The 24,795-nt window shown below is 39.4% G+C and overlaps 1 protein-coding gene across 2 annotated transcripts; it reads left to right on the plus strand.

The window, feature by feature from the left end:
* LOC142043013 (P2R1A-PPP2R2A-interacting phosphatase regulator 1) lies at positions 1-21,156 on the plus strand. 2 transcript variants are annotated; one of them, XM_075053647.1, is made up of 10 exons: positions 1-463; positions 4,006-4,084; positions 9,485-9,541; positions 11,600-11,643; positions 11,723-11,777; positions 12,213-12,305; positions 12,868-12,956; positions 13,624-13,685; positions 14,743-14,839; positions 15,985-21,156. In XM_075053647.1, the coding sequence occupies exons 1-10, from the start codon at positions 348-350 to the stop codon at positions 16,142-16,144; spliced, it is 852 nt and encodes a 283-aa protein (XP_074909748.1). In that variant the 5' UTR covers positions 1-347; the 3' UTR covers positions 16,145-21,156. The 2 variants fall into 2 exon arrangements, with proteins under 2 accessions (XP_074909748.1, XP_074909746.1); XM_075053645.1 differs by having other exon boundaries at positions 3-463; positions 13,621-13,685.
* Positions 21,157-24,795: the final 3,639 nt, after the last annotated feature.

A 24,795-nucleotide genomic window follows, 5' to 3' on the forward strand; every position in this document is an offset into this window, starting at 1 on the left:
GCGGCGGGCGCGGGGGGGTGTCCGGGCTGAGGCGCTCGCTCCCCTGTGGAGGAGGAGGAGGAGGCGGCGGCACCGGCAGCGGCATCGGCGAGCTCGTCGGTCGGCGAGCGCGGGTGGGGGAAGCAGGGGCCGCCCCCCGGGCCGCCCCCGGCATGGGGCGCTGCTGGGGCCGCCCCCCTCGCCGGGCCCGGCGCGCCCCCGGACTCTGCCTGCGGCGCCGCCCGCGGGGTCTGTAGGGGCGGCCGCGCCCCCGGCGGCATGAGGAGCCGCTGCGGCCGCCGGCAGTGAATGGGCGTCGCGGCGGAGCGGGAGGAGCCGGAGCCGCCGCCGGAGCCGCCGCCGCCGCGATGGCTCAGGAGAAAATGGAGCTGGACCTGGAGCTGCCGCCGGGGAGCGCCGCGGCCCCGAGCGACGGGGGCGGCCTGAGGCGATCGAACAGCGCCCCCCTCATCCACGGGCTCAGGTGAGCGCCGCCCGCCCCGGCCCGGCCCGGCCCGCGGCGCCGGGCCCCGGAGCCCCGCCGGTGGCAGCGGGGCCCGTCCCTGTCCAGGCTGCCGGGACGCCGGGGTTTGGCCTCCGCCGCTGCCGGGTCGGGAGCGGGGTCCGGTTGCTTCGTGTTTATCCGGGCCGGGCCTGGGAGGTGAGCTCCTCACCGAGCCCTTCCCGCGGCGCGAAGCGGTGGGTGATGTTTTGGGGAGCCGTGGGCGTGCGGGGAAACGTGGGCTCCTGAGCGGTGTCCCACGCGGGGAGGGGTTGAGGGAAGGCAGCCCTCGAAGTGCGGAGGGGTGCGAGAGAGCCTGGGTGGACGTGCTGTAGCTTTATTAAAACGCTCTGTTTGTTTCCATCCAGGTCTGCTGCGTGTTGTGTAGCTGAGAAGCGTACAGTACGCAGCGCCAAGGTTGTGGCTGTTGTTATAGATAAAGTAGCAATCTCGGTGATTTCTTTAAGGGTTCAAGTTCGAGCAAAAAGGAAATCACTGTGCTGTGTGTGATTATAACAGTAAATGCTTTAGGAACAATCAGGCGAATTTGGTGAAGAAGATGTCATGGGACCTTGAAAAATACAGAAGTTTTACATTTTGTGTAAATAATGTATCAGTTGCCCTGGAGTTTTCCTGGATTATACTAATTTTGTTAGTTTGTAATAGGGGGAGAAACACAAGGTGTTGCTTGGGTATTGCCCTCAGCCTGTGGCAGGTGGTGTTTGCAAGGGGGGTTGGGCATTTGCCTTGTGTTCCAGGTCTAGCTCTCTTCAGCTGACAAGGCAGAGGCAGTCCTAGGCAAGGGCTAGGGGGAAAGCTCTCAGATATGCGTGGTCTCTCATACAGTTTTGTGTTTGGGCAAGTTTATAACTCAAAGTGCTCTTTCTTGCCTCCTCTGGGCTGTCGTGCAGTTGGGAGATGCCCCCATCTGCTGTGTGGAGTGGCTACCATCTAACTTCATGGTGGTCCATGTGATGCTACTAGTAGTATGTCTGCAGTTTGGGAGAGCATGTTGACAAAAAACTTTATAAAACATAATATGATACATAAGTACTTTCTGTTTTTGTTTTTTTTTTTTAAACTTCATGTTTCTGTAAGGAACTAGATACCAGGTGACGAACAAATCTCATAAAACTTCTATACCAAAATGCTTAAGAGTACATTACAGTTCAGAGGAAGTACTAATTCTTGCCTATTCACTCATGATTTAATGTTAAGTAAACATAATTGTGATTCTTTTACATAATCATAATGAAACAACTATCAGTTTACATTTCCATGCAGTACAGAAGTATTGTGAATGGCAGTTTTTCCTCAGGGACATTTCTGAACAGGTAAACTAATTATGTAACTGAGACAAGATGTTTTTATGATCTCAGCCTTTTATAAGTTGTTTCTTACAAACAGTGAGACCCTTGACTATTTAAGAAAAAAAAAAAAGGCATCCCATAACCATGCTGTAAACAAATGATTTAATTCAGGGTTTGGGCAGGCAGAAGGGTAAGCCTGAGCTCTTGCATTGAAACTGCATACACTATACATTAGGTGTTTATACAAATTAAACTGAAATGCCATTGAACTAATTTGAGGTACTTGCAGTGGGTTGCCTGTTAGTTAGGAATTTTCCAACAGAATACTGTTTTTGCAAGATTGCAGCTCTTGGCAAGAATCTTCAGTTTTTCCCAGAATAGCTTTGTTGGGGAAACTGAAACAAAAGCTCTTGCTCTTGAACAGCTTGCTTTTTCTACTCTGCCTCCTGTTTTGACTTCTTCGTTAACAGATTTAGTAAGGAGCTTGGAGAATGAGTTACCATAAAAGCCAGAGAAAATTAAGTGGAATATTTTAGATCATAGAAGTTACCTTTCACAGAACTTTCGATTCTTGTTTATATGCCAAATAAAATTGATTTTTAATGGGAACTTTAAGAATTTTCTGTGAAAAGTAAGCCTGAGGTCTGACCAGCTCTGGTGTTTTTGCAAGGGAGATCAAAGGTAAGGATGTTGTAGGGTTTATTTTCTCTCCCTCTCTTCTTTTCTAGTTAGCACTGAATATTGGATTCAGCCTATGGTAATGTGTTACAGAATCGTTCCAACCTGTTTTCTTCATTCAAACCCTGGATTTCAGGATGTACTGCTTGTGTTGTGTTTGCATACCAACCAGTACACTTACACGAAAGAGAAGTTGTAGCTGTTGGCCTGGGCTAGTAAATCTCATCTCTAAACATCACATCGTGGATCCCTTAAATTTCTCCTGTTCCACCTCCTATCAAATGGCAACTGTTTGATCTCTTGTGGGTGTAAACGGAGTGAAACTTCTCTGAAAACTGTAAATGATGTCTGGTCATTTGTACTTGATGTTTTAGAGAAAAGAGAGTCAATGCGTTCTTCTTAGCGAAAAGCACAGTGCTTATGCCAGTTGCTACTGGCTTTTATTTCACAATATAAGCTTTGTTTATTTTTTATTTACAGCTAGGTAAAAGCTGTCTAAAACTTATGTGTCTAACAGGTGCATTTTAAACTGGAGGATTCTGATAGTGATGTGTCTTGAAAGTGCATTATGATTATCAGTCTTTAGAACAAGGTATTACTATTGGTCAGATTAGTTTTAAGAAATTGTATTTGTGTAGTGCTTTCATTCATCCCAAATGAGCAGCTGAAACAAAAAGATAAAATCCAGCAACTTCTTGTAATTTGGATCTAATTACAATCTTACATTTGGATCTGTTTGCCTATGCAGTTCCTTGGTGGTTTTTAGGCATGGGGATTGTAGGATTGTGTCTCAAAATTTTTATTCTACTGACCATAAAAATTACTTAATTTCTGCAGTCACATTCATTAAGTGCTGATCAATGGCTGTTGATAACACTAGTGATGACCAGTGAAACTTGCTTTAGAAATCAATAGAACTGAAGTTGCCTTGAGAAAGGAGCTGATTTTATATCTATAATCCTGTGTTACTTAAATGGATGTGCTGCCTCCTAGTTAGAAGTGTGACTGTGGTGAAAAGTCTTAGGGCTTTAAAAACTGTTTTTACTGTATGTTTAATTTAACCTCTCCTGGAAAAAAGTTCAGAACTTATTAGATGTTTGTAGTGATAAAAAACCACAATATCTTGATAAATCTTATTCTATTTTTATCTGTGGCATTGAAGCTGGTTTCAGTCACTGGCTATATGCCATTTATAAATTTGTTCTGTTGAATGATGTTCAAAGCAATATGCAAGCTGCAGCCATTCCAAACATGATAAATTCCCACAGAAATGATCAGTCTTAACAATTTTCAGTTATTCTGAAGACTCAATATGATTAATTAAAATCATTACTTGAAGTAGCTGGGACTTGGGGGAAGAGCAATTTGGTTTCCACTCTCTGCCAACAAGCTAAAAAAGTTCTTACATACCTGTCTCTGGAGTGCTTTGGCTTGAAATAATAGCTGTCATAGCATTTGAAACTGAGCTTATATTAAGAGGTACTTTTTGATAGGAAGGAAATGGCGTTTGCATTTGACAAGTGTTTCTTTTCACAGCGATAATTCACAGGTGTTCCAGGCTAACGTTTTGCGAACCCGCAGGAACAGTACCACAGTTATGAATCGTCATAGTCTGGTAAGAAAACTATTAGACCAACTGCATTAGGTCCAAAGCAGAAGTGTGCAAACAGGATTAAAGAAGAAAATGAGATTGTAGTCTGTGAAACTAATACCACATGTTTTCAGAAACAAGGCTCTAGACTGTGACATTAATACGCTGTAGCTATAGTGAAATGTTATTTATAGACCATTTGACCTTGGAGAGTACTTATATTTCATTGTGATCATAACTTTGTTTATAAAATGCAAGCAGATGTTCTAAGGTAGAGTAAGAAAGGTAGTTTGCAAGGAAAACTAATTATGTAGGTGTATTGTTGTTCAGCAATCAATGTGTTAATAATTTCTGGTGCTTAAAAAAAGGCAGCGATGTTCTGATCTTAAATTGTCTTTTACATGGTAATGGCAGAATAGACTGTTGTAATCAACAACTGATATAACAAGATAGAACTGGCTGATAGAACACGAATCTTGAGACTTTCAGAATGAATGATTCCATATCTCTTAGAGACGCTCATTCATTATTTCAACTTTTGTCAGACTGCTGTTATTACAGTTCCCCAAATCTGAATTTTTAAAATATTAATCTAAACCCATGGTGCTTCAACCCAGAGAAAATACTGCATATCTTGTGTTTTAGTGTCCTACAAATTGTGGTAGAAGAGTGTGATTTTTGACTGATTTAGAACACCTGTACAGGATCACATAGACAGCATGGTTTGCTAACCCTTAAAGGGTTAGGGTACATGGGATAGCTATTTCCTCTAACCGAAAGGAATTTTTGGTCACTTTCATGTAACCAAAATATAACTTTTTCCCCTAAGACAGCCTTAAGAAACAGGTAGACACAAGATTACATCCAGCTGCATTCAGCTGATTATTAGTGTTTTGGAAAAAATCAAGCTATGTTGGGGTGGGAGGGGAGTAGTAGAAGTTTTCTTTTTAGGTATATTAAAAAAAGTCCCAGTAATGCTAACAGCAATTATCCTGTTTTTCTTAGCTACCTTTTGAAGATACTTTAGAAATAATTTGTTAGCCCCATGTTAATGGTTGTAGAATATTACTCTCCTGTTTTCTTGACTGATGCCCCTTAGCTAAAATTCTGTTTTAAAATCAGGACAGACAACTACTTCAGCAAAGGTTTGCATCTGTAACAGAACCGGGATACTTATGTAAAAGTCTAGGAAGATTGGTGTAGAAGGCTTTCTTCTGCTAGGATGTAAAACCTGATAGAATGTATCATGATATAGATTTCTTTGAACAACAGTCTCTTTCTTCATATATATTTTTAGGGTGGCAGCATAGGGTAAATTTGTTTATGCTTATGGTCAGGTGAAAGGAGAAACAAACAAAGGTGAAAGCTCAGTTTATTGTGTCTACTTCTTAAAGATCCTCAATTGTTGGGCAAAAAAAGATGCTAGTTTAGGGTGCGTTGCCTGGAATTTTCTGGGAAGTAGGAGCTAGTTCACTGATGGGCTAGCTCTTCTGGCTGCCCCTAATAGATGTTGCAATCTTCTGGACTGAACCAGTGTTCCCATCTTCATGGAGTGATGTTCTTAACCACTTCACCTCACTTTAAGGTTATTAAAAATCATCCTGAAAGTTAACTTTCTTCCTCACTCCCAGCAGACCAGGTGCTGACAAAATACAGTTGAAATTTTACCTATACTAAAAATCAAGTGCTAAATTGACTGTTAGATCAGTGCCTCGTCCACTTTGAAATATTTCTTTGAATTATGGTCTGGGTAATGGTTCTGTTGAAGATGGCAGGGAAAATGGAATTGGAAAGAAGCTTAGAGATTATCTCATCCTTCTGTGTTCTTAAACCAGGATCATCCATAGATAAATAATTCTGTGAAAATAATTAAACTTTCAGCATTAAGGACCCTAAGCAACCTCACCTGGTATTCTTTCTATAGCAAAGAAATAAGCATAGGTTTATGATGTTTGGAGATTTTCTAAGGAGTGAGATGACATCTACTTTGGTAAATTAAATTTTAGAATCAGTAGGTGATAAAGTGTACTTCAAAACCCACTTTTTTGTATTTAGGAAAATGGAACTTTTATTGCAGTGTAAGCTCTTATAAAGAGGGTGAAAAGATTCACTAGGTAACTGAATTTAATTTGTTAATTTAGTATTATAAGTACAGCTAAAATTTCATGTTTTGCTAAACTGGGGAAAAAAATTATTAGCATTTGTCTAATCTGTGTTGTGTTCACTGTCATGGGAACAGTGGGAATTGCTAAAATGCTTTGATAACTGAAGGTCATACTCTATGTAGCTTCATCTTCAGGGCTGTTTTGGTTGTCCCAGTTGCTCAGCTGAATTCTAAAATCTTTTCTTTTTTGAGGAGCTTGTCCAAGTCTCAGATTCCAAGTCTTTTATAGTGATGACTACAGGGGCAGCTATGCCATTTTGGCTGGGTCTTAATCTGCAATTTTCTGACACTAAATGTAATTGCCAAGGAAGGGTCAGCTAGGCTCAGTATCTGCTGTTTATTTCCTTCCAGAAGGTATCAGTGGCATCTATTGTGTAAATGTTTTGGTGGTTTTTGTTTTGTTTGTGTGGTTGGGGTTTTTGTTTTGTTGTTTAAGCCAAACATTTTAGTCTGTGGTTAGCTGTTTAGGTGCTATTTCAGCAAAAGTTGATTTTTTTTTAATTATATTTATTTTAAGCTGGGTAAATTCCCTGTTACGGTTCATGGTGTGGCCCCACAAAGGCCTGCGCTGGCAGAAGACAGGGGGCACTGCAGGGACAGCAGTGGAAGGGCAGAGGCACCAGGGGCAGGTGACTGCTTACTTTGGCTGTGCTGCCTGCCAGACTGGCACTTCTGAAACTTTACCTTTAGTGAAGAAGGTTAATCTAACATGCTGGAGAAGGGGGAAAGGGAAAGGTGTTTCTCTTCCATGTGATAGTCTAATAATTTGTAATGTTTTTTACTGACCTTTGTGGTCTCTTAAAACATTGGGGATTTGAATAGTATGATTTTAACAAATGGGTTCAATCTGCTTTAGCAAGTATCCTTTAAAACTGACCGAGGGTTCTTTTAACAAGATTTAGATCAAAGCACTACAAACAGGGAAAAAGTGAGTTTTAAGCATTGACGAAGCAAGGATCATGACTTGTTGGAAACAAGATGTAGGATCCTCAGTGTTAGTGGGTTTAGTTAGTGCATTAGATCCTGCAGAGGAACACTTAAACTGTCTTTCTGTAATTTTTATTTTACACTGTGAGCCACTGGTTTTGTATATATATTCTATTAATGTCAAACCTTAAAGCATGTGGATCACAGTCATAAAATTAAAATATAATGAGTGGAACAAATGCATTTCTACTGTGGAATGACAGAGTGAATAGGCAGGAATGTACTATTGTCTAAATCCTTTTCTCTGTGTGAGAATCAAGGTCAACTCAAGGTCTACATTGGCTGGTACAGATTGGAGGAATTTTTATTAGGTGCACAGGATTTTTGGGAGCCCAGTATAGTAGTAAAGCTAACCTAAACTGGACTTAAGTAGCAGCAAATCAAGACATTATAGCTGTTAGACTTTAGTAGCGTATATTACGATGACTAAATTCTGTGTCGTGGTTTCACCCCAGTCAGCAGCTAAGCACCACGCAGCCGCTCACTCACTTCCCCCCAACCCAGTGGGATGGGGCAGAGAATCGGGGGGCGGGCAGGAAAGAAGTATAACTCGTAGGTTGAGATAAGAACAGTTTAATAGGACAGAAAGGAAGAAAATAATAATGATGATGATAACAATAATAGAATGACAATAACAATAGTAAAAGAATTGGAGTATACAAAATAAGTGATGCACAATGCAATTGCTCACCACTCGCCGACCGATGCTCGGTTAGTTCCTGAGCAGCATTTTGGCCCCACCCCAGCCAACTCCCCCCAGTTTATATACTGGGCATGACATCACATGGTATGGAATGTTCCTTTGGCCAGTTTGGGTCAGGTGTCCTGGCTGTGTCCCCTCCCAACTTCTTGTGCCCCTCCAGCCTTCTTGCTGGCTGGTCATGAGAAGCTGAAAAAACCTTGACTTGGTGTAAACACTACTTAACACACTGATGTTTTCACTTGTTGCTATCAATGTTATTCTCATATTGAATCCAAAATGTAACACTATACCAGCTTCTAAGAAGAAAATTAACTCTATCCCAGCTGAAACCAGGATATTCTGGCACAAACATTAGACATCCTCTCTGTGAGTCTGATAGGCTAATATCTTTTGTGAGAAGAAGGGTGTGATGTCTTGATGGTTTTTTAGTTTTGTTGTTTTGGTTTTTTGGTTGTTTTTAGAAGGAGGATTCTGCATATATGAAGCACTAATAGTCTGTAATAACTTACCATAACCTTTTGTTCAAGACAGCAAAATCTTTGTGTTCTCCATGGCATTGATTAGAAGATGGTGCAGTAAATGGTTAACTGAATGTTTGTTAGTTCTCCAACTTTAGCATGATGAAGAGCTCTAGTAATGTTTTGTGAAGCCTCATGCTGCATAAAGTATATAAACACTAAGTAATAATGCAAACCTTACATGCTGAATGCACATTCATTTTAAAAAGACACCTTGTTTTTTGGAGGGACTGCCAGCTTACAGAGGAGAAGTTAAACCTCTGTTCCAAGTTTTAGCTTTGAATTTTTAATCCCTGAATGGATTATGACAGAAGTCATCTGAGAGTCAAACGTTTGAGGGATGGGAAAGGAAATTATATTTTGAGTAAATAATCACTTTTAATGACTTGGGTTTGAATATACAGGTTTAGATCATGGTATTCCAGTGAGATCTTGATGCAAAAACTGACAAAATTAACAGAAGACCATCTTTAATGACATCCTCTCCAATTTCACCTGAATTGGTGAAGCTCTTGAGAAACCATAAGGAAGGTATTTAATTCTTTGTTAGCCTTCTAATAGCTGATTGTTTTCATCTGTCAAAGTACTCGTTTATAGGCAGACAACAATCCAGAAACCTTTTTGCACAATGTGTTTGTTTGGCTTTGTATTTTTAAAGGATCTATTTGGGAGCCTTCTGGATCACTTAAATGAAAATATTTATGCAACCATATGTATTAAGGGTGGCAGCGTGCTAGTTAAAAGCAGCTTCATTCTGTAGAAAAGGCTGTGAATTCTAGTTGCCTGGAAATGAAGTGAAGGCCAGGCTGATACAAATTAGCATCTATGAGCATACAAAGAACTATAATATGGAAATACATAATATGTTCTTGCAAGTAATTAATGTAGTTTATATATACTGAGAATGTTATAAATGGTTTGGGTTTTTTAATTTACTTTTTTTTTTAGTTTGGGATAACACTATAGAGTGGTTACTAACATTCCTGCACCTTTCCATTCCTCCTTCTGTAGTTTCTAAGTGTGTTTCAATTGTATGTGGCTTTGTTTTGCAGTTTGTGCCATCATCTCCCATCCGTATTCCTAGCAGCCGTCTTCATCAGATCAAACAGGTAAGCATAGCTTCTAATTTTTTTTGAAATTTGATATTTTTTATAGGCGGTTGGTTTTTTGGCAGTTAATGTGTAATGTCCTTCAAATGGCTATAGATTTGACTTTGAAACTGTAGTATAGTCTGCTGCAGTCTGTCATTTCAAGGTGTTTTCAAAAGTAAAGGCTGTATCTTGTCAGCAGAGTTCTAAATTTCATGAAGTAGAAAGCATCTTATAGTGAGAAGAAGATTTGAGCAGAAAGAGAAATCTTAAAATGGACATTTTATAAAGGAAACCTTTAATGTAAACCCTTAGGGTGAAGTTTCACCAAGTTTTTGGCAGTAGTGCCAGCATAAATATTCAGGCCCAATAACAAAGTGTTCCTTAACTTGTGTTGGCACAAGACTTTTGTGCAGCCAGCAAATCAACTGGATAAGGAAGCATGCTGGCTAAAAAATAGTTTGGACTCCTGTGGCTAGGCTATTTTTCATCTGTATAATTTTCTTATTCAGATCACTGTACTTGCGCTGTCACAGCATGAGCAGAGGGGGAAGGGCTCCAGAGCAAACACTTAGGAAGGGAGCGGGAGTGTGGCAAATATCTGAGTAGGCTTAAATAGCACTGCTACCAGACAACAGACCGCAGTCTAAAGACTCAAGTTTTAAAATCAACAAGCTCAAACTCTTGTGGCTCCTCCATTTTAGATGTCGACTTTTTGACAGTAGAATGTTTATAAAATTGTCTTGAAGAGGCTTGATTATTTTTTTTAATAATATTTTTTTTTAGCTTGCTAGTTTTCAGTGGGTAGGCTTGATTTTTACAGGATGAAAAGTAAGAAAACAATTTAATGCTTCGGACAGCATTTTCAGGGTATGATGTCTGAAATGATGGAAGGCACTTCTGCTTTACACCTCAGATATTTAAGGTGCATGCATAGTAATCCTGAAGAAAGTAACTGCTTGCTTTCATTATGTAAATTTACTGGCTTAAAGAGACTCTGAAGCACTCAAGTCAGTTGTAGAGCTGATTTTGTCAATATAAAAAAGCTTAGGATTAATATGTAAATGTGATGAGAGCAAGGGGATGAACTACTGTGGCTATATTGCTATATTACTTGAAGTAAAGTTTGAAAATTCAATTCTTTTGAAAATACTTCTGTGCTCATAATTGTTCCATACGTTTGTTAAAGCGAACATTGACATTTCCTAATTTGTGTTTGATCATTAAATTCACAAGTTGAAATTCCATGTACTGTATACTTACTGGCAAAGATGGGAATCTGTGTGATTTATTTCTGATCTCTTTCAAATCTTAGCAAATAATCACACAGTTGGACTATGTTAGTAAGACTCTTCCTACATATGATGAAGATTGTGAAGATGTTTAGTTCAACTTTTATTCTTGAACTGGACTGAATTAGCGAGTCTACTCATCCACTCAACAGGCTGGATAGCATTCAGTTAGTTTTAAGGAATGGTGTCTACTGAAGAGGAGATTGAGTCAAGTTTGTACTTTAACTTGGTGTTAATGTTTTGTTTAATTTTGCATCTTTGATCTGTTTTAATAATATTTTATGGATGTTTTAGAAAAAAACCCACTACATCCCAAATTCATTGTGTACAGTGCAAAGGAAATTCTGACAAGTGTCTAGTTCGTTACTAATCCATAGAATAAAGCTAGAATCCAGCCATGCTTCTGAGGATTATCTGTACTAGTTTCCACTTTTTGAGGTAGTATTATGCAAGAGTCATAAATATACTCTAGCATGTGCAGAATTTTTGGTTCACTTTATCATTGTTCAGTTTTGTAACTACCTCTTTGATAGTAATGAATATAAAAAAGCTGCTTGAGAAACAACCAACTCCCATAAGCACTTATGTGATGGTGTCTCTTCCTACATCTCTTTCCCATCCTCTCCCCCTCACTCCTTTTCATGTAGTGAGAGCTTAAGTTTATTGTTGCTTGACCAAGTTGAATTAAATTTTCCACATACCAAATTGAAATGAAACGAGCTTTTCTGATTTGCTGTAGCAAAGCTTTTTTTTGTTGGTCTTAATTTTTCATCTGCTAATCTTTTAGGAAGAAGGAATGAATTTGATGAACAGAGAAACAGTACGTGAAAGGTAAGCATTAAGGCAAACTAGAATACTTCATGCATTCTTCTATGGGCGTGGGACAATACATTTCTTTTCTTCTTTATAGAGAAGTGCAAGTAGCAATGCAGATGAGCCACTCATGGGAGGAGAGCTTGAGCCTGGTAATGCATTTGTGCTTTAATTGTGTTTCTATTATCAGTATCAGGACACTAGAGACTCTCTCATGTCAACATTTTCTTTTATGGTTTGACCTACAATTAAGGTGTTAGTATATCGCTATTTTTGAGCAACAATTTTTCATACTAACAAGGCATAGAATTATCAGTTGTTCAAGGATACATGTGGATTCCTTGGGCTGGTATGTCAAAAGAAAATTGCATGGATGTCTGCCTGTTCAAATTTTCTTCCGTGTTCTGATACTCACCAAGTAATGTTTAAGGCTTTTTGTTGTTGTTGAGCGTAAGCTCATAAATGGCTACCTAAAAATTATTAATATGATGGAGGAAAGCTTGGGAATCTTACTCAATTCCACACCAATCAGTCCTTTTCATGTTAAGGTACTTGCTCATAAGATTAATTATATGTACTATTTACAGAGCGACAATGATTTTGAAAAATCATCATCGCCAAAGCAAGTAGACTTTGTCCCAGTTTCTCCAGCTCCTTCACCTACCAGAGGAATAGGGAAGGTGAGCAAAAAGTGGTAGTAATGGTTTTATCTTGAGTAGTGCTAAATAAATTCGACCAAATTAGTAGCAAAACATTAAGCCACCTGCTCCATTCTACCTCAGCTGCAAATAAGAAACTAGAGAGTAAACAAAAAAAACTTAAAACCTCAAAGCAGAAAATACCAGCTAGCAGTTGCACATCTTGTGGATGTGCATTTCTGTGGACTGTTCAACTGTTAATCTGTCATTAATAAACCTTATTCTTTATTTGCCTTCTTCTTGGAATAAGAGGAAGGGGCATACATTCTTATTTTATGAACCATAGTCTGTTTAACCAGACTATGGTGAAATAAGTCTTTGTCAACTTGCATGTATTCTGCATGAAAATGGAATCTGTCCAATTTTTTTACCTTTTTTTTTCTCAGTAACAAAAAGCAGTATCTCAGTATACCCAGCCATATTTGATTCGTTGCTTAAATTGGTAGCGGGTTGCTGTCAGTTCACCTGCAATAAAGATGAGTTGTTACCATATGGGTGTGATACAGTGTTTATATGTAAATAATGCAAACTGTTTTACTCTCAGCAATGTTTCTCACCATCTTTGCAAAGTTTGGTGAGTAGCAGTGGGTTACCTCCAAGTCCTAGCCCGAGTCCAACAAGGCGATTTTCAAGGTAAGTACCAGATCATATCAATAATAGAAAGTTGGTGTAGCTAGTTCACAGTAGGCTTTTGAAATACCAGAATTTGTTATGTACATACTTGATTTCTGATCACACATACAGCTTTAATATATTAATGGAAACTTTAGGTTTTACAATGCTCTAAAGTATATGTTAAAATCCTCATGTCATAGTGTTGCGAAAGTGGGCTGCACTGTGGCATCTCTCTTCTCAGTGTACTCTCTATATTGCTCTTAATCACATCTGAAGTAATTGAATTGAATTCTAAGGGAAAAAAACCCCAGACAAACAGATCTAGGGTTTGTTACTGATTCTGGTTTTAGTTGCATGGGATGTTTTGAGTGATGTGGGCATACAATTAAATTTTATTAGGCCCTAACAGTTCAGCAAAGTACTGCCTGTCAGCTGAGAGCTAGTCAGTACCTAGATACGTGCTTTTAGACTGCTCCAGATGTGAAATAATGTGATTAAACTTTTTCTGTTAAGGTCTTTCTTCAGGAAAAAAAAAAAAGGACTGACTTTGGATAATGTTTTAATGCCTCTTTTCTTAGTGTTTTCCATTTAGCAATTTGTTATCTGAATATCTTTTGATTCTTTATGTGTTTTCAGGCTTCCTTTGTTAATGGTGATAAGTATAGCATATGCCTTCTTTTAGCAGGAGAAGCCAGAGTCCAATTAACTGCATTCGACCAAGTGTTCTTGGGCCAATAAAAAGAAAAGGTACAGTATTTGATTTCGGCTAATATGCCAATGTGTTAATTTTATAATAATTCATATCGCTTTCCTCATAATTCTGTTCAATTGGCTGATAATTCAGAGTGACTAGAAATAGTCAGTATTACAGATGACCAAATAAATGGAACTGTTTGTAGGGATGAAACAGGTAAATTAGCTTTTACTGTTCAGTAAAACTAATAATTGTTCTGTTCTTATGCCTCTCCATTGCTGTAGTCATACAGATCTGATAAGAAACTAATGTAACCTGCTTAACAAAACAAGAAATACAACTATTGGTATATTTCACAAATAAAAAATTTTGAAAGTCCTGGCTAACTGAAGCACACAGGTACTGTAGATTTAAAATCATCCTTCAAAATCAAAAACTGATGCAGAGACCTGATAGATACCTTAGAGCTTTTTTGGGAAATGTTTCTCTTATCTTCCTACATTTTTCTTCAAGTTTAACTCCTGGTTATTTTATTGCATCTGGTTTTATATCTTCATGATTCACCTTTGTAAAAGAACACTTCTGGCTCTGAGACAGCTTTTAAAATACTTCTATCTGAGTTCTGTCATAGTCTGTTTAAGCATATATCTTTGCTCTCTTCCTAGTGTATTTGGAAATCAAAGTCAATGTATAAGTTTAGTGACAATCCTGAACTTTGTTTTTATTGATTGCAAGAGGAAAAAAAGCTTTCCTTATTCTCAGCTGCTTTACTTTGGTGGAGCTAGGCAGTGAACTGATAGCTGAATAAACTGAACCAAAAAGATTATTCTTCCCTACTCTAAGTACAGATACTATCTGTATCTTCTGTACTAAGATATCTAAACCTCAGTTCATAACTCACTAAACTTTCCTGAAGCTTGGACTAAAATGTTTCCAAGAAATAGACAGCCTTTAAAATTTCAGCATCTAATGTCTATGTTTTGCTTATAAAATAACACTCCATTGTAACAAGTTTGAACCTCTATTCTGTTTGCTCTGTAGAATTACATTGAAAGTAGATTTTAGTATAAATGAGTAATAATTTTTATCACTTCTTATCTCTTACCAAAGGTGTAACAGAGATAGAAGATCATCCAAAAAGATTATTCCAAGGATCCACCAACATGCTTTCCCCTGAAGTTTCACATCAGGCAGACCTTGGGGGATGGTAAATGCTGTGCTATTTATTGTGTCAATTTCATCATAAGCGCTACAACTCTTTTTTTCATCTAGCTATGATCATGCTTGAAGTTTTTTATTATTATCAATACAGACATCCCGTAATTCTGAAACACTGAAATTATCACAGTAAACGGGCGATAATATTCACTATAATTTTACAATTTCTAGGACTGACCGTTAACATACTTCACGTATATGGGAGTTGAGCATGTCTAGGAAAAGATACCTCATAGCTGGCAATTTTTGGAGTGTAGTTTCACACTGCAATCAAATGTGAATGCTAATGCTTGTGGATGGATTGGGGCTTTTTTTCTTCTTTTTTCCCCTTGCTCTTAGTCATATAGGAAAATTAGTCTGTCTGACACTCCCTGCTGGGAGGAGATAAAAAGTACTACATAAAAAATCATTACTTGAAATAGCAAGGGATTTTGATTTAGTATTTTAGTCAAGATGTTAATAATACATAGGGTGTGCCCACACAACTATCAAGACAGGGTTGTTCACAGTACATTTGTCCTTTTTGCTTCTCGGCCAATGTACATAGCTGTGCACAAGCTTTGAGCCCATTGCAGTGGCAATAATAGATGTTTTAAAGGTACTTTAAAAACATACCTTTTTGCACACCCTATTCATCGTTGGCGTGGCAGTGCAGGTTCAGTTGCTGCATCTGAGTTTAGGAGATGGTAATTTTTAAAAACAATTTGATGCTATTGCTGATGATAGATCACCTATAGTTATAATTTTTGTCCTGTGAAATATGTAGTGAATGGTACAACTGAAGTGTGTGCAGTTCATCGTTGGCTTTCCTTACAAAAGAGGCCTCTGGATATATGCTAGCCCACGACCTTGTAGGAGATGGGGTAAAGCTTGCAATGAATTGCTCAGCCCGATGCTTCTAATCTGTATGCCATTTCTGGGTGAGCTGAAGGAGGAAATTGGCAGAATGTTATCTGTCTGATTGGAAGTGACTGCAAGGTGTGTAGCTGCAGATTTATTTCAAATCATAGGGCTAGTTCCTTCAAAGATGTACGTTTGTTTTTAAAATGGCTTTATAATGAATGTAGGCTCGTATTTGAAACTTACCAGGAAGAGTAGCTCATTTCTTCTATCTTGATCTTACTCTGTTTTCAGTCTGTCGTCACATGCTCTTGATGACAACAGAAGCAGTGCAGGCTCTTCCTGTGACTCACCAGCTGAAGTCGGCACCAACACAGACTCTCCAGTCTCACTTTCTGACCCCAGATCTCCTTTTTTACCAGTAGATCTTGCGGCTAAGTTACCTATTGATTGAGAAGCAGAAGTCTGCTAATGGACACCAAGAAACAGGCTGGACATCAATAAGACTTTCTGTTGTGTGTAACTGATTCTGTTCCTCATAGGAACTTTCAGAAACGTCATTATTTCTAGAAAACTTCCAGAATAGTTCCTTGAGGAGGAATTCACGTTTCTAGTGATTTGTATGACATCTACTAAAATACAGTAAGCATTTGAATTGCAAACATATTTGATGCTAACATCAGTATGCAAGCTGTTGATTTACAATGAGTATTGTCTTGTTGGCATAAGTTACAAATACTGTGTGTACATTCTGCTTGTGGAAGATTTGGCTTTCCGTCAGCCACCAGGCAGTGTCCTCACTAATACGAAGTGGTGCTTATGTAGTAACAGATAACTTTCACATTTGTCCTCAGTTTGAAATCAATGAAGCAGCTTACTAATTTGTTTTTATTTCCCGAGTGTTAGATATTTATATTTTTTGTTCTTCATATGAAAGGGGGAACACTAGGTGGAGGGAATTGATTCTTGTCTTCTATTATGATTGGCCGTTAATCAATTCTGTGTTCTAATAGATGTCAAAAGGACAAGTTGGTGAATTGTCAACTTAAGTTTATATGTTGGATTTTATTCATGATCATGACTGCTGTTGTGACTAAATTCAAATTAAGTGTGGATGGTCTTCTGGGTTTTTGTACTGTGGGGTTTTTTTTTCTTCCCCATTTAGATGATGTATTAGAGTGGTAGATCCTCTGTTAAAGGTCTTTTAATAGGGAAAAATAGTAATCATGTTTGGATCAAAACAGTAAATCCTGAGGTTTTAGTATTTAGTACTTCAGAAGTGCATTATTTTAAGAGACAGTATTTGTCCTCATATATGACTTTTGTTGGACAAATACAGCGAGGAATCTTGAATGCCTTTTTACAGGCTGAGGTGATCAAACATATTTAATCTGTGTTTAATCTCCTGATGTTGCTTCCTCAAACAAGGGCATCAAGTTATTTCTGCTGTTGAAAACTTCAGATGCTGATTGGAGGCCTAGAATATTGTAATCTGAGATGTTTCAGGATTCTTGTACTGTGTTTGAAAAGTCAGTGGGTTGAGGCATCCTGATCTCAACTCTGAAATTCCCCAGACAGGAGGAAAAATCTGCAAACCCCACCATAGACAGCTGTTTCAGATTTTCCAGTGGCAACCTCATTTTGGCTGTTGACTCCTGTTCTGCAATTGAACTTTCCCAGCTGTGTTCCCATTTGTATATGTGTATGCGTCTATACTATGTGGTTTCAAGCCTTCTCTCCAGAGAGGTTAATAATGAAGCAAAATGTTTTATTTTTAAACACTAAATCTTTGTAATGTGTAATAAAGTGCAAAAAGTACGGAAACTTCCTCAAGTAGGAGAAAAGCCCACTCTGAACTCTGCTGTGAAAGATTCACATGGATGAAGCTTTGATTGACAGCAGTCATCAAAACTAGAAATGGACGACTCGGAGTGCAAAGGCCTGGTGACCTGAGGACCAATGACCAGTTTCCGTATGTCCTTATTGTAGAACGAAAATAGAATGTATTTAATAGTTTTATTCAGTTCAAGTAAGATATAACATAGTTTACTTCTGATTTCATTCCTCTTTAAATTATTGTAATAGTCAACTTACTGATTGCAGTTCCTTTTTAAATTCAGGCTGCCTTTCATCCCTGTGGCAGATGGACAAGCTTGTGTTTAATGTCTGTTTGCTGTCTGTCTAATACGGCATAGTTTCATTTTGCAATTTCAGGTATGTGCCAAAGAGTTGCTGTGCATTCACTCTTTTGTGGTGAGGGCAAGACTTGTTTTTTTAAGTCTTGCTTATTTCTTAAGAATGAACCTCCTGGTGTCTCTTCCAGTCTTTTTGAAAGATGCATCAGTAGAGGGGTTTAATAGTTGCGTGTGGGTCAACTTGTCTCTTTTCTGTGGAATATTTATGCTATTTTTCAAATAAGTGCCAATAAATGGAAAAATAAATGTGTTTTGCTGTTTCTGCACTCTGTTAGAGAGGTAACCATATTCTTGTTTTCATCTGTGATTAAATGTTTTTCTTTTTAAATCAGAATATCTATTGTAACCCACTTCCCCCCATTCTAGTTTACATTTAAGTTGGCCTTAAAATCTGCAGCAGACTTTTCTGTTTTCCTGGTTGATGGACAGTACTGAGGCTCTTACCCCTTGGGAAGAAGTGGGGAGTCTTTGTGGTTTGCCTTAATAGGGCAAGTAATGCTGTTGGAGGAGAGAGAAATAGTTCTCTATCTGCAGTCATTCCTTTCCCTGCTTTTGCAAAACAGAAATCACTTTGAACTTGTGGAAGAAGGCATCTCAATTTCTTGTCTGTCCGTGTCATCAAGAACCTGCAGTTTTGTGCCCTGGAGTCGAGACATGTATAGGGTTTTTTCCACTGAAATATTAAATTTTGGAACCAAATTATCCTGCAAAATATGTATCTGGATTCAGGGAATTAGGGTGTTATACAATGTGCATAATCAACCCTGTACTCACACAGTAGCTCATGCTGTTAGTATTACCTCTGTTCTACTAATTCCCCATTTACTCATGAACAATGAATATTGAAGCTTTGCTTGATTAAGTGTTGCGGTTACAGGACTGTTGCATATGATGTAAACTCAGATCAGTTAAGGAACATTACAAGTGTCTGTGCCTTTTCCTCTGAGAAGAAATGGTCAGCTTTCTTGTCTTAGGCCATATTGTAAGTATTATGATCTCATATATATATAAAGTATAATATATAAGTATATATTATCATATATAAACTTTTTTGTTCTGCAACTCTTTTGGGGCATACAGCTGTTCCTCTCCAGGATTCTGCCACTCCTCTGGAATGGCAGCCTTCCAAAGTCATGCTTGTGTTCGGCACTTGATTGGTCTGGTTGAAAACTATCCTGTAGGATTTGTTGGCAGTTAAATTGGGTCTTGGGCCACTGTGTCTTCCTTGACAACCGATAGGTGTTTTTCTTCCTTCCACCTTCTCCGGAATGACATAGTTGCCGAGGGTACATTCGATAACCATGCCAGTGCTCAGGGGGACTGTATTTTTGGAATGAGTGCTTTGCTGGTTACTGCATTTAGCAGAGGAATAGATACTTCACGCTAGAAGAGAGTTACAGATGCCAGGAAGAATGAGCCTGTGCATTAGCCAGATTAACTTGCTAGGGTCTGCTGTGTGGTGTCAGTAAGCCAGTTGATCTGAATACTCAGCTGAACAGCTGCCCATGGTCCTCCTGAGATTAGTGTGAGAACTTAATCCTAAATTTGTTCTTTCCACCTTTCTTCAGAAAACTGAGTGTAAATGATCACCAACCCATACAAACAAAACAGATCTCCAAAGTCTTGTATTGGTGAGACTGAGATATTTTGATTTATAAATGTGTATTGTGGTTCTAATATTAGTGCTGTATTTGTGAGTCCAGCCCTGCTATTGTGAGATTATTTGCTAGTGAAGTGACTAAAGGCAGGAGTGACTTCTGGAGTTCCGTCAGCTAGCTTCCAGCCTGAGAACAGCTTGTGCCTTTCTTAGCAGTAGTCATTTCAGAAATGTTCACTTTGTGCTGTTGTGTTCTTGCATATGTTGGAGTCATAACTTATTTACTTAAAATAGAGAGCTTCAGGAGTCATAATTAAAATGTGTGAGCTCTTCATATCCTGTTTTAAGCAACCTTTCATCACCAACTGGCAGATGGAGTTTAAGTTGATCCCTTTTCTCCTGGAAGCACCAAGTTAAAATATTTGTAAACGTAATTGAATGTTTACAGCTACAGTACAATACTTAAAACCTTACTGATCCAAAGAGGAGCGCTTGGCTTGTAAGAGTCCTTTTCAATAACTGGATGCACAAATTGTCACCTCATGTTTTTTATTTGGCATGTTTTCTAAGGGTGTGTCTTGGATAGTTGATTGTTTGTTTTATCTGTAACAGCAGAGTCTTCCCATTTCTGTGTATTTGGTATGAGCATCCTTGTTTGATAAACTTGAGACCAGTTGACAGGCAGCCTAAGTCTTGATCAGGAGATGCCTTTCCTCTGTCACAGTGGACTCCCAGCAGGCAGCTACCCTACATCTGGGAGACCCAGACCCTGCATACGTGATGGAAGGGTGAGATTCCTTCCACTGTTGGAGTTTTGTGGTAGAAGCATGAGGGAGGAGGGGGGGAATAAACAACTGAAGGAGAACAACCTTGTTTGACTTTCAGTAGCTGGCTTGGGAACAGAAATTTCAGAGGGGGGAGGAGTTGAGTGCATTTAAACCAAAACCAAACACGGCCTCTTCATGCTGGTTCCTCTGTGTCTCTCAAGGAACTGGTGAGACTTCCCCAATCCCATGAAGATTCCTCAGACAAACCTGGCATTTGTCAAATTTAAAATTCTAATGATAGTTTAGTTTCTTCTTTTACTTGCTTCATAAGAGCCTTGGAAAATGTTCGTTATTTAAGACTTCCTTCCGTGATTAATAGTGGCATGTGAATGTTTAGAGTTTTGCTGGGTGCCAACTTAAGTAGGAAGAGCTGCTCAAGCAGGGGCAGTTTTTGCTGCAGGTACTAATCTTTGGAAATGTGGTTCTCATGACTACTTTTTCCCCTTGTGTGGAGGAAAATCAAAACCATGATGTGCATCTCATGCATTGTTTATTGCGGCACAGAAATAATGTACTGCGTTGTCTTTCAAGCCAGCTTAAATCAGACTGTGCGGCACTGAAATAGCTGCAAGAAACTTCCTGCTAAAAATAAATCAAGATCCTTTCATTTCAAGTGTGTTCACTTCAGCAGTCGGTTTTGATTTGGGAGATTCCTGGCAGATTCCTGAGGGAAAGGCACTAATGGGTTTGGTGATGTTGATGGAACATGGGATTCCAGAGCCTTACTGCAGTTTTATTTGTCTCCTGATGGTGGCTTCTTGTTTGTCAAACCGTATGCTTGTCTAATGCCTTGATGTTCCTACCTCAAGCCACCTAGAGTATCTGCAGTTTCCTAGAGAAGAATGCTCTCATTTGTTATTGTAAATTGTATTGTTAATTCCTTTTTTTTTAAACTGTAAACAGGGACTTAAGTTCCATTACAGACTCTTGGTTCTTTTATCCCAGGTCTTTGATATGCATTTTATCAGTCATCTTTTTTCTTCTTAGTATCTCTTGTTCTGCTAGCATCAAGATGACTGCAGTTACGTTGTGTCTGAATTGATGTTAAACAACAGAGATATTACAGGGAGCCTGTTACTCGGGTGGGCCTTCTTACCAACCTTTTTCCTCACACTGAGGAGATCATCCATTGCTTTGGTTGTGCTGCTGTAAGCATGGTTGTGCTCTTGCTCAAATTATTCCTTTCCAGAGTCTCTGCTGTTTCAAAGACCAGCGTGCATTACTTTGCCAGCATGTAATTCCACATTATATTGTCAGCGTGGTTATAGAGCTTTGCAAATTTTCAAGAGCTGATATGCATTAGCTACAGTTCATTATCCAAAGTAAACAGCTAGTTAGCATACAGCAGAGAGCTTCTACAGAAGACAAAACTACACCAAAAACTGAGTGTATCCCCTTACTTGGCTTTAGTTAACGCTGTGTCGCCTGCCTGTGTTTATTACTCCAGTACTCATTTTTTGAGGATACACAGGTTCTATAGACTCCTTTCATTTATACGCTTGTTATCTTTAAATGGGTCTTGCTAGACTGTGTAGCAATGGCTTCCCAATCTTCACTAGCTTATGTGGAGCCGTACTAAGCAAGTGAAATGCTGCTGGCAACAGCATACTTCACTTTCCTTCAATGGTTTCAGTCTTAACTTAATTTCCTCAGGCAGCAAGCTATGCCTACAGGGAAGGTAGACTCGATTGCCAGCACCATTAACTGAGGGTGTTTCTCCTCCAGCTCTAATGAGAGACGGTGCCTTCTCCAGCACTACCATGAGGAGGCAAGTGCCCTGTTTCACAGGGATGTAGGCGAGAACCTGTTTTTCCATGGCCACTCAGCACGCAGATAGGCAGGAGGATCAAATACCAGGATTGCTCAGCCCTGCATGTTTTGTATTGCAGTCTGTTCCCTTACTACCACTTTTTTTGGCTGGGGGGGGTCTCATACAAGGTCAGAGGGCAAATTCTGAGCTGCTCTGACGCACAAACTCAAACCTCCCTCCTGGCAGTGAGGATGATTTAAGGTTTGGGGTTTCAAGACCTCCTATTCAGCTTGGTCCCTGAATTTTGAGGTTGCCCTAGAGCACCACAGGCCCTATGAAACACACATCACTCAGCACCTGAGAACTTTCTTTCCTGTAAACAAAGTATTCTTGGATCTGGCTGACGGGCTTGGGCAAGTTCCCTTATGTAGTGTTGCCCTACCAGTGGGCTGGATTGCCAATGCATGTAAGTCTTAAGGATGAGATTCATACTCCTGACAAAGGAAAGGGGTGATGGAACTTGGCATTTAGAAGGAAACCTGTTACAAGGAAAGCCAGGTATCTTAAATATACATTGGCAACTGAGAACTGAAATATGGTGATTTATTGCCAAACCTATTTGGCAGCCTCTTTCCAGTTTAGGCTTGTTTGTTATCAGATACTTGTGAACGTAAAATGAAATCGCATACGATTGACAATTCTCAGCTAGTTGATTCCAGGAAGGATTTCTCTGTGTCGTTGTTGAAGGCACAGTTCTATGCATGGGCTTCTCTTGGAGCTGCTGCAAATGCCACTGTTAAGCTGTTTAAGTAAGAGCAGTGACTGTTACCATCTGACAGCATGCTCAGTTATCTTCCTGGGGCATGTTTTGAGAAATGTCAGCAGCAGCTCAGCATTTCCCTTTGCACGGACTGGATCTGTTTCCAGGTGATCTCCGTGTGAGGCTGCTTGACCCACTCTCCCGTCTCAGGGGGGCTCCATCAGCTGCGATCCCTGGTAAAATGAACAGATTATCTGAAAGCCCTCTCTGTCCCTGGAGCTCTGAAACAGTTATGCTGGGTCTACTGTAGTTTTAAGCATTCTGTGATTCACTCCTTCAGAGAAAATAGGGACATCTAAACGTTTTCTGATCCAGACAGGTGCTAACACCTAGAGGAGATCATGTACCAAGCCTATAGCGTCTAGGAGCGACGCTCATGAAAGCGATCTCAGCAGCACTCCCATTTCCTGCCTGCCAGCATTGCTTGTTTGAGATATCAGTGCCATAGCAAGTGCTGGGTAAACAAGATGATTGTTTCTGCTAGATGATCTTAAAGCCCTCCTAACTGTCTGCTGAAAATACTTTTCCATTTCAAGGAAATGACTGTTTTGTTTGTGTTAGGAGTCAGGAACGGGAAATGACGTGAACACTTAACTGTTTCTCCTGGTGTTTTTAAGAGGAGGCATATTCAGTGTCTTGGGTCTTATTTCCAAAGGCATTGTGTTTTCCGTAACCCCAGTAATTAAGTACTAGAGGTGTCTGCATCCATCCATACATAATACACACACACACACACCAGAAAAATATCTTATAAATCTTGTGTATCCACCTGGTAAGATTTTACTAGTGTCTCCCTGTGACTGTGCTGTAACATGATTTGATATATTTCCCCCCCCCCCCCAGGGCTGAACTGAACCTGTCCTCAGGTCTCGTTATCCCATCAGTGGAATAAATCTGTGATTATACAGTGTTCTGTAATCTCCCTGAAGTAGAAAGAAGTCAAAATTCACATTTGTCATGCTTATTTTGCCCAAGCACCAGTTTTATCTGCATCTGCTGAGCTACACTGTGCATTTAATCTTTTTTATCTGTGTATTGCTCCTTGTCCTTGAAAAAGAAATGGTCCAATGTTTTAGTCTTTTTAGTTGCTGATAACTTTTTGTTACTGATTTCTTTGGTCAAGGTGTTTTTCTAAGCCGATGGCTTCTCTTTAAATCCTTGAAAACAAATGCTGGCAATCTGGGTCTCCCTTGTCCTGTCACCTCGCTTTGCAAGTCTCGTGCGTGCACTGTCCTGCAGGACTAAGGTGCCTGCAGGTGTCAAGACTTGGTTCTCTCTCTTCTGTGCTTTTGCAAGTGCCTGGCAAAACATGATCCTGGCCTGTGACTGGAATGCCAGCATATGAGGGGGGAAAAATGTGGTTTTTGTGTTTTGTTTTGTTTTTTAATCAGCTTGGGCAAAATAAAATGTATATCTTAATACTAACAGCCAGGCTAATGTGCCATGTGGCAGTTTTATCTCCCTAACGTCTGTTCAATTCCCTTGCCCTTCCCCAAAAAGCAGCAGGTTAAACAACCTCATGAAAATCAGAATTAATAGCGTAGGTACTTAAGAATACAGCAAAGCTACAAGAACGCAGCTCTACAGTGGCAGGAAAACACTGTGACCCAAACGTGATCTCAGTGTTGGGAGGCAAGCACTGTGTCTGCAGCATGGGCTCTAGAACACAGCGTTCTCAAACCAGTTAGTAACTTTTTTTTTTTTTAATGAATGTTAATGTTTGACTTTTCTTTATCATCTGACGCTGATAGATGACACAATCTCCATTCTTCTGAGAATCAGACTAAGGTAACATTTTATTGCCCTTTAAAGACTTACTTATATATAAGAAAAAATGTACAGTGATTAACAACTTGAAATCAACCTTTCTCTCTTTTTTTTTTTTTTTTAGCAACACTGTTACCTGCATGGTTTTT

The sequence above is a fragment of the Buteo buteo genome, chromosome 22, assembly GCF_964188355.1.
Source record: "Buteo buteo chromosome 22, bButBut1.hap1.1, whole genome shotgun sequence".
Classification (NCBI taxonomy): Eukaryota; Metazoa; Chordata; class Aves; order Accipitriformes; family Accipitridae; genus Buteo; species Buteo buteo.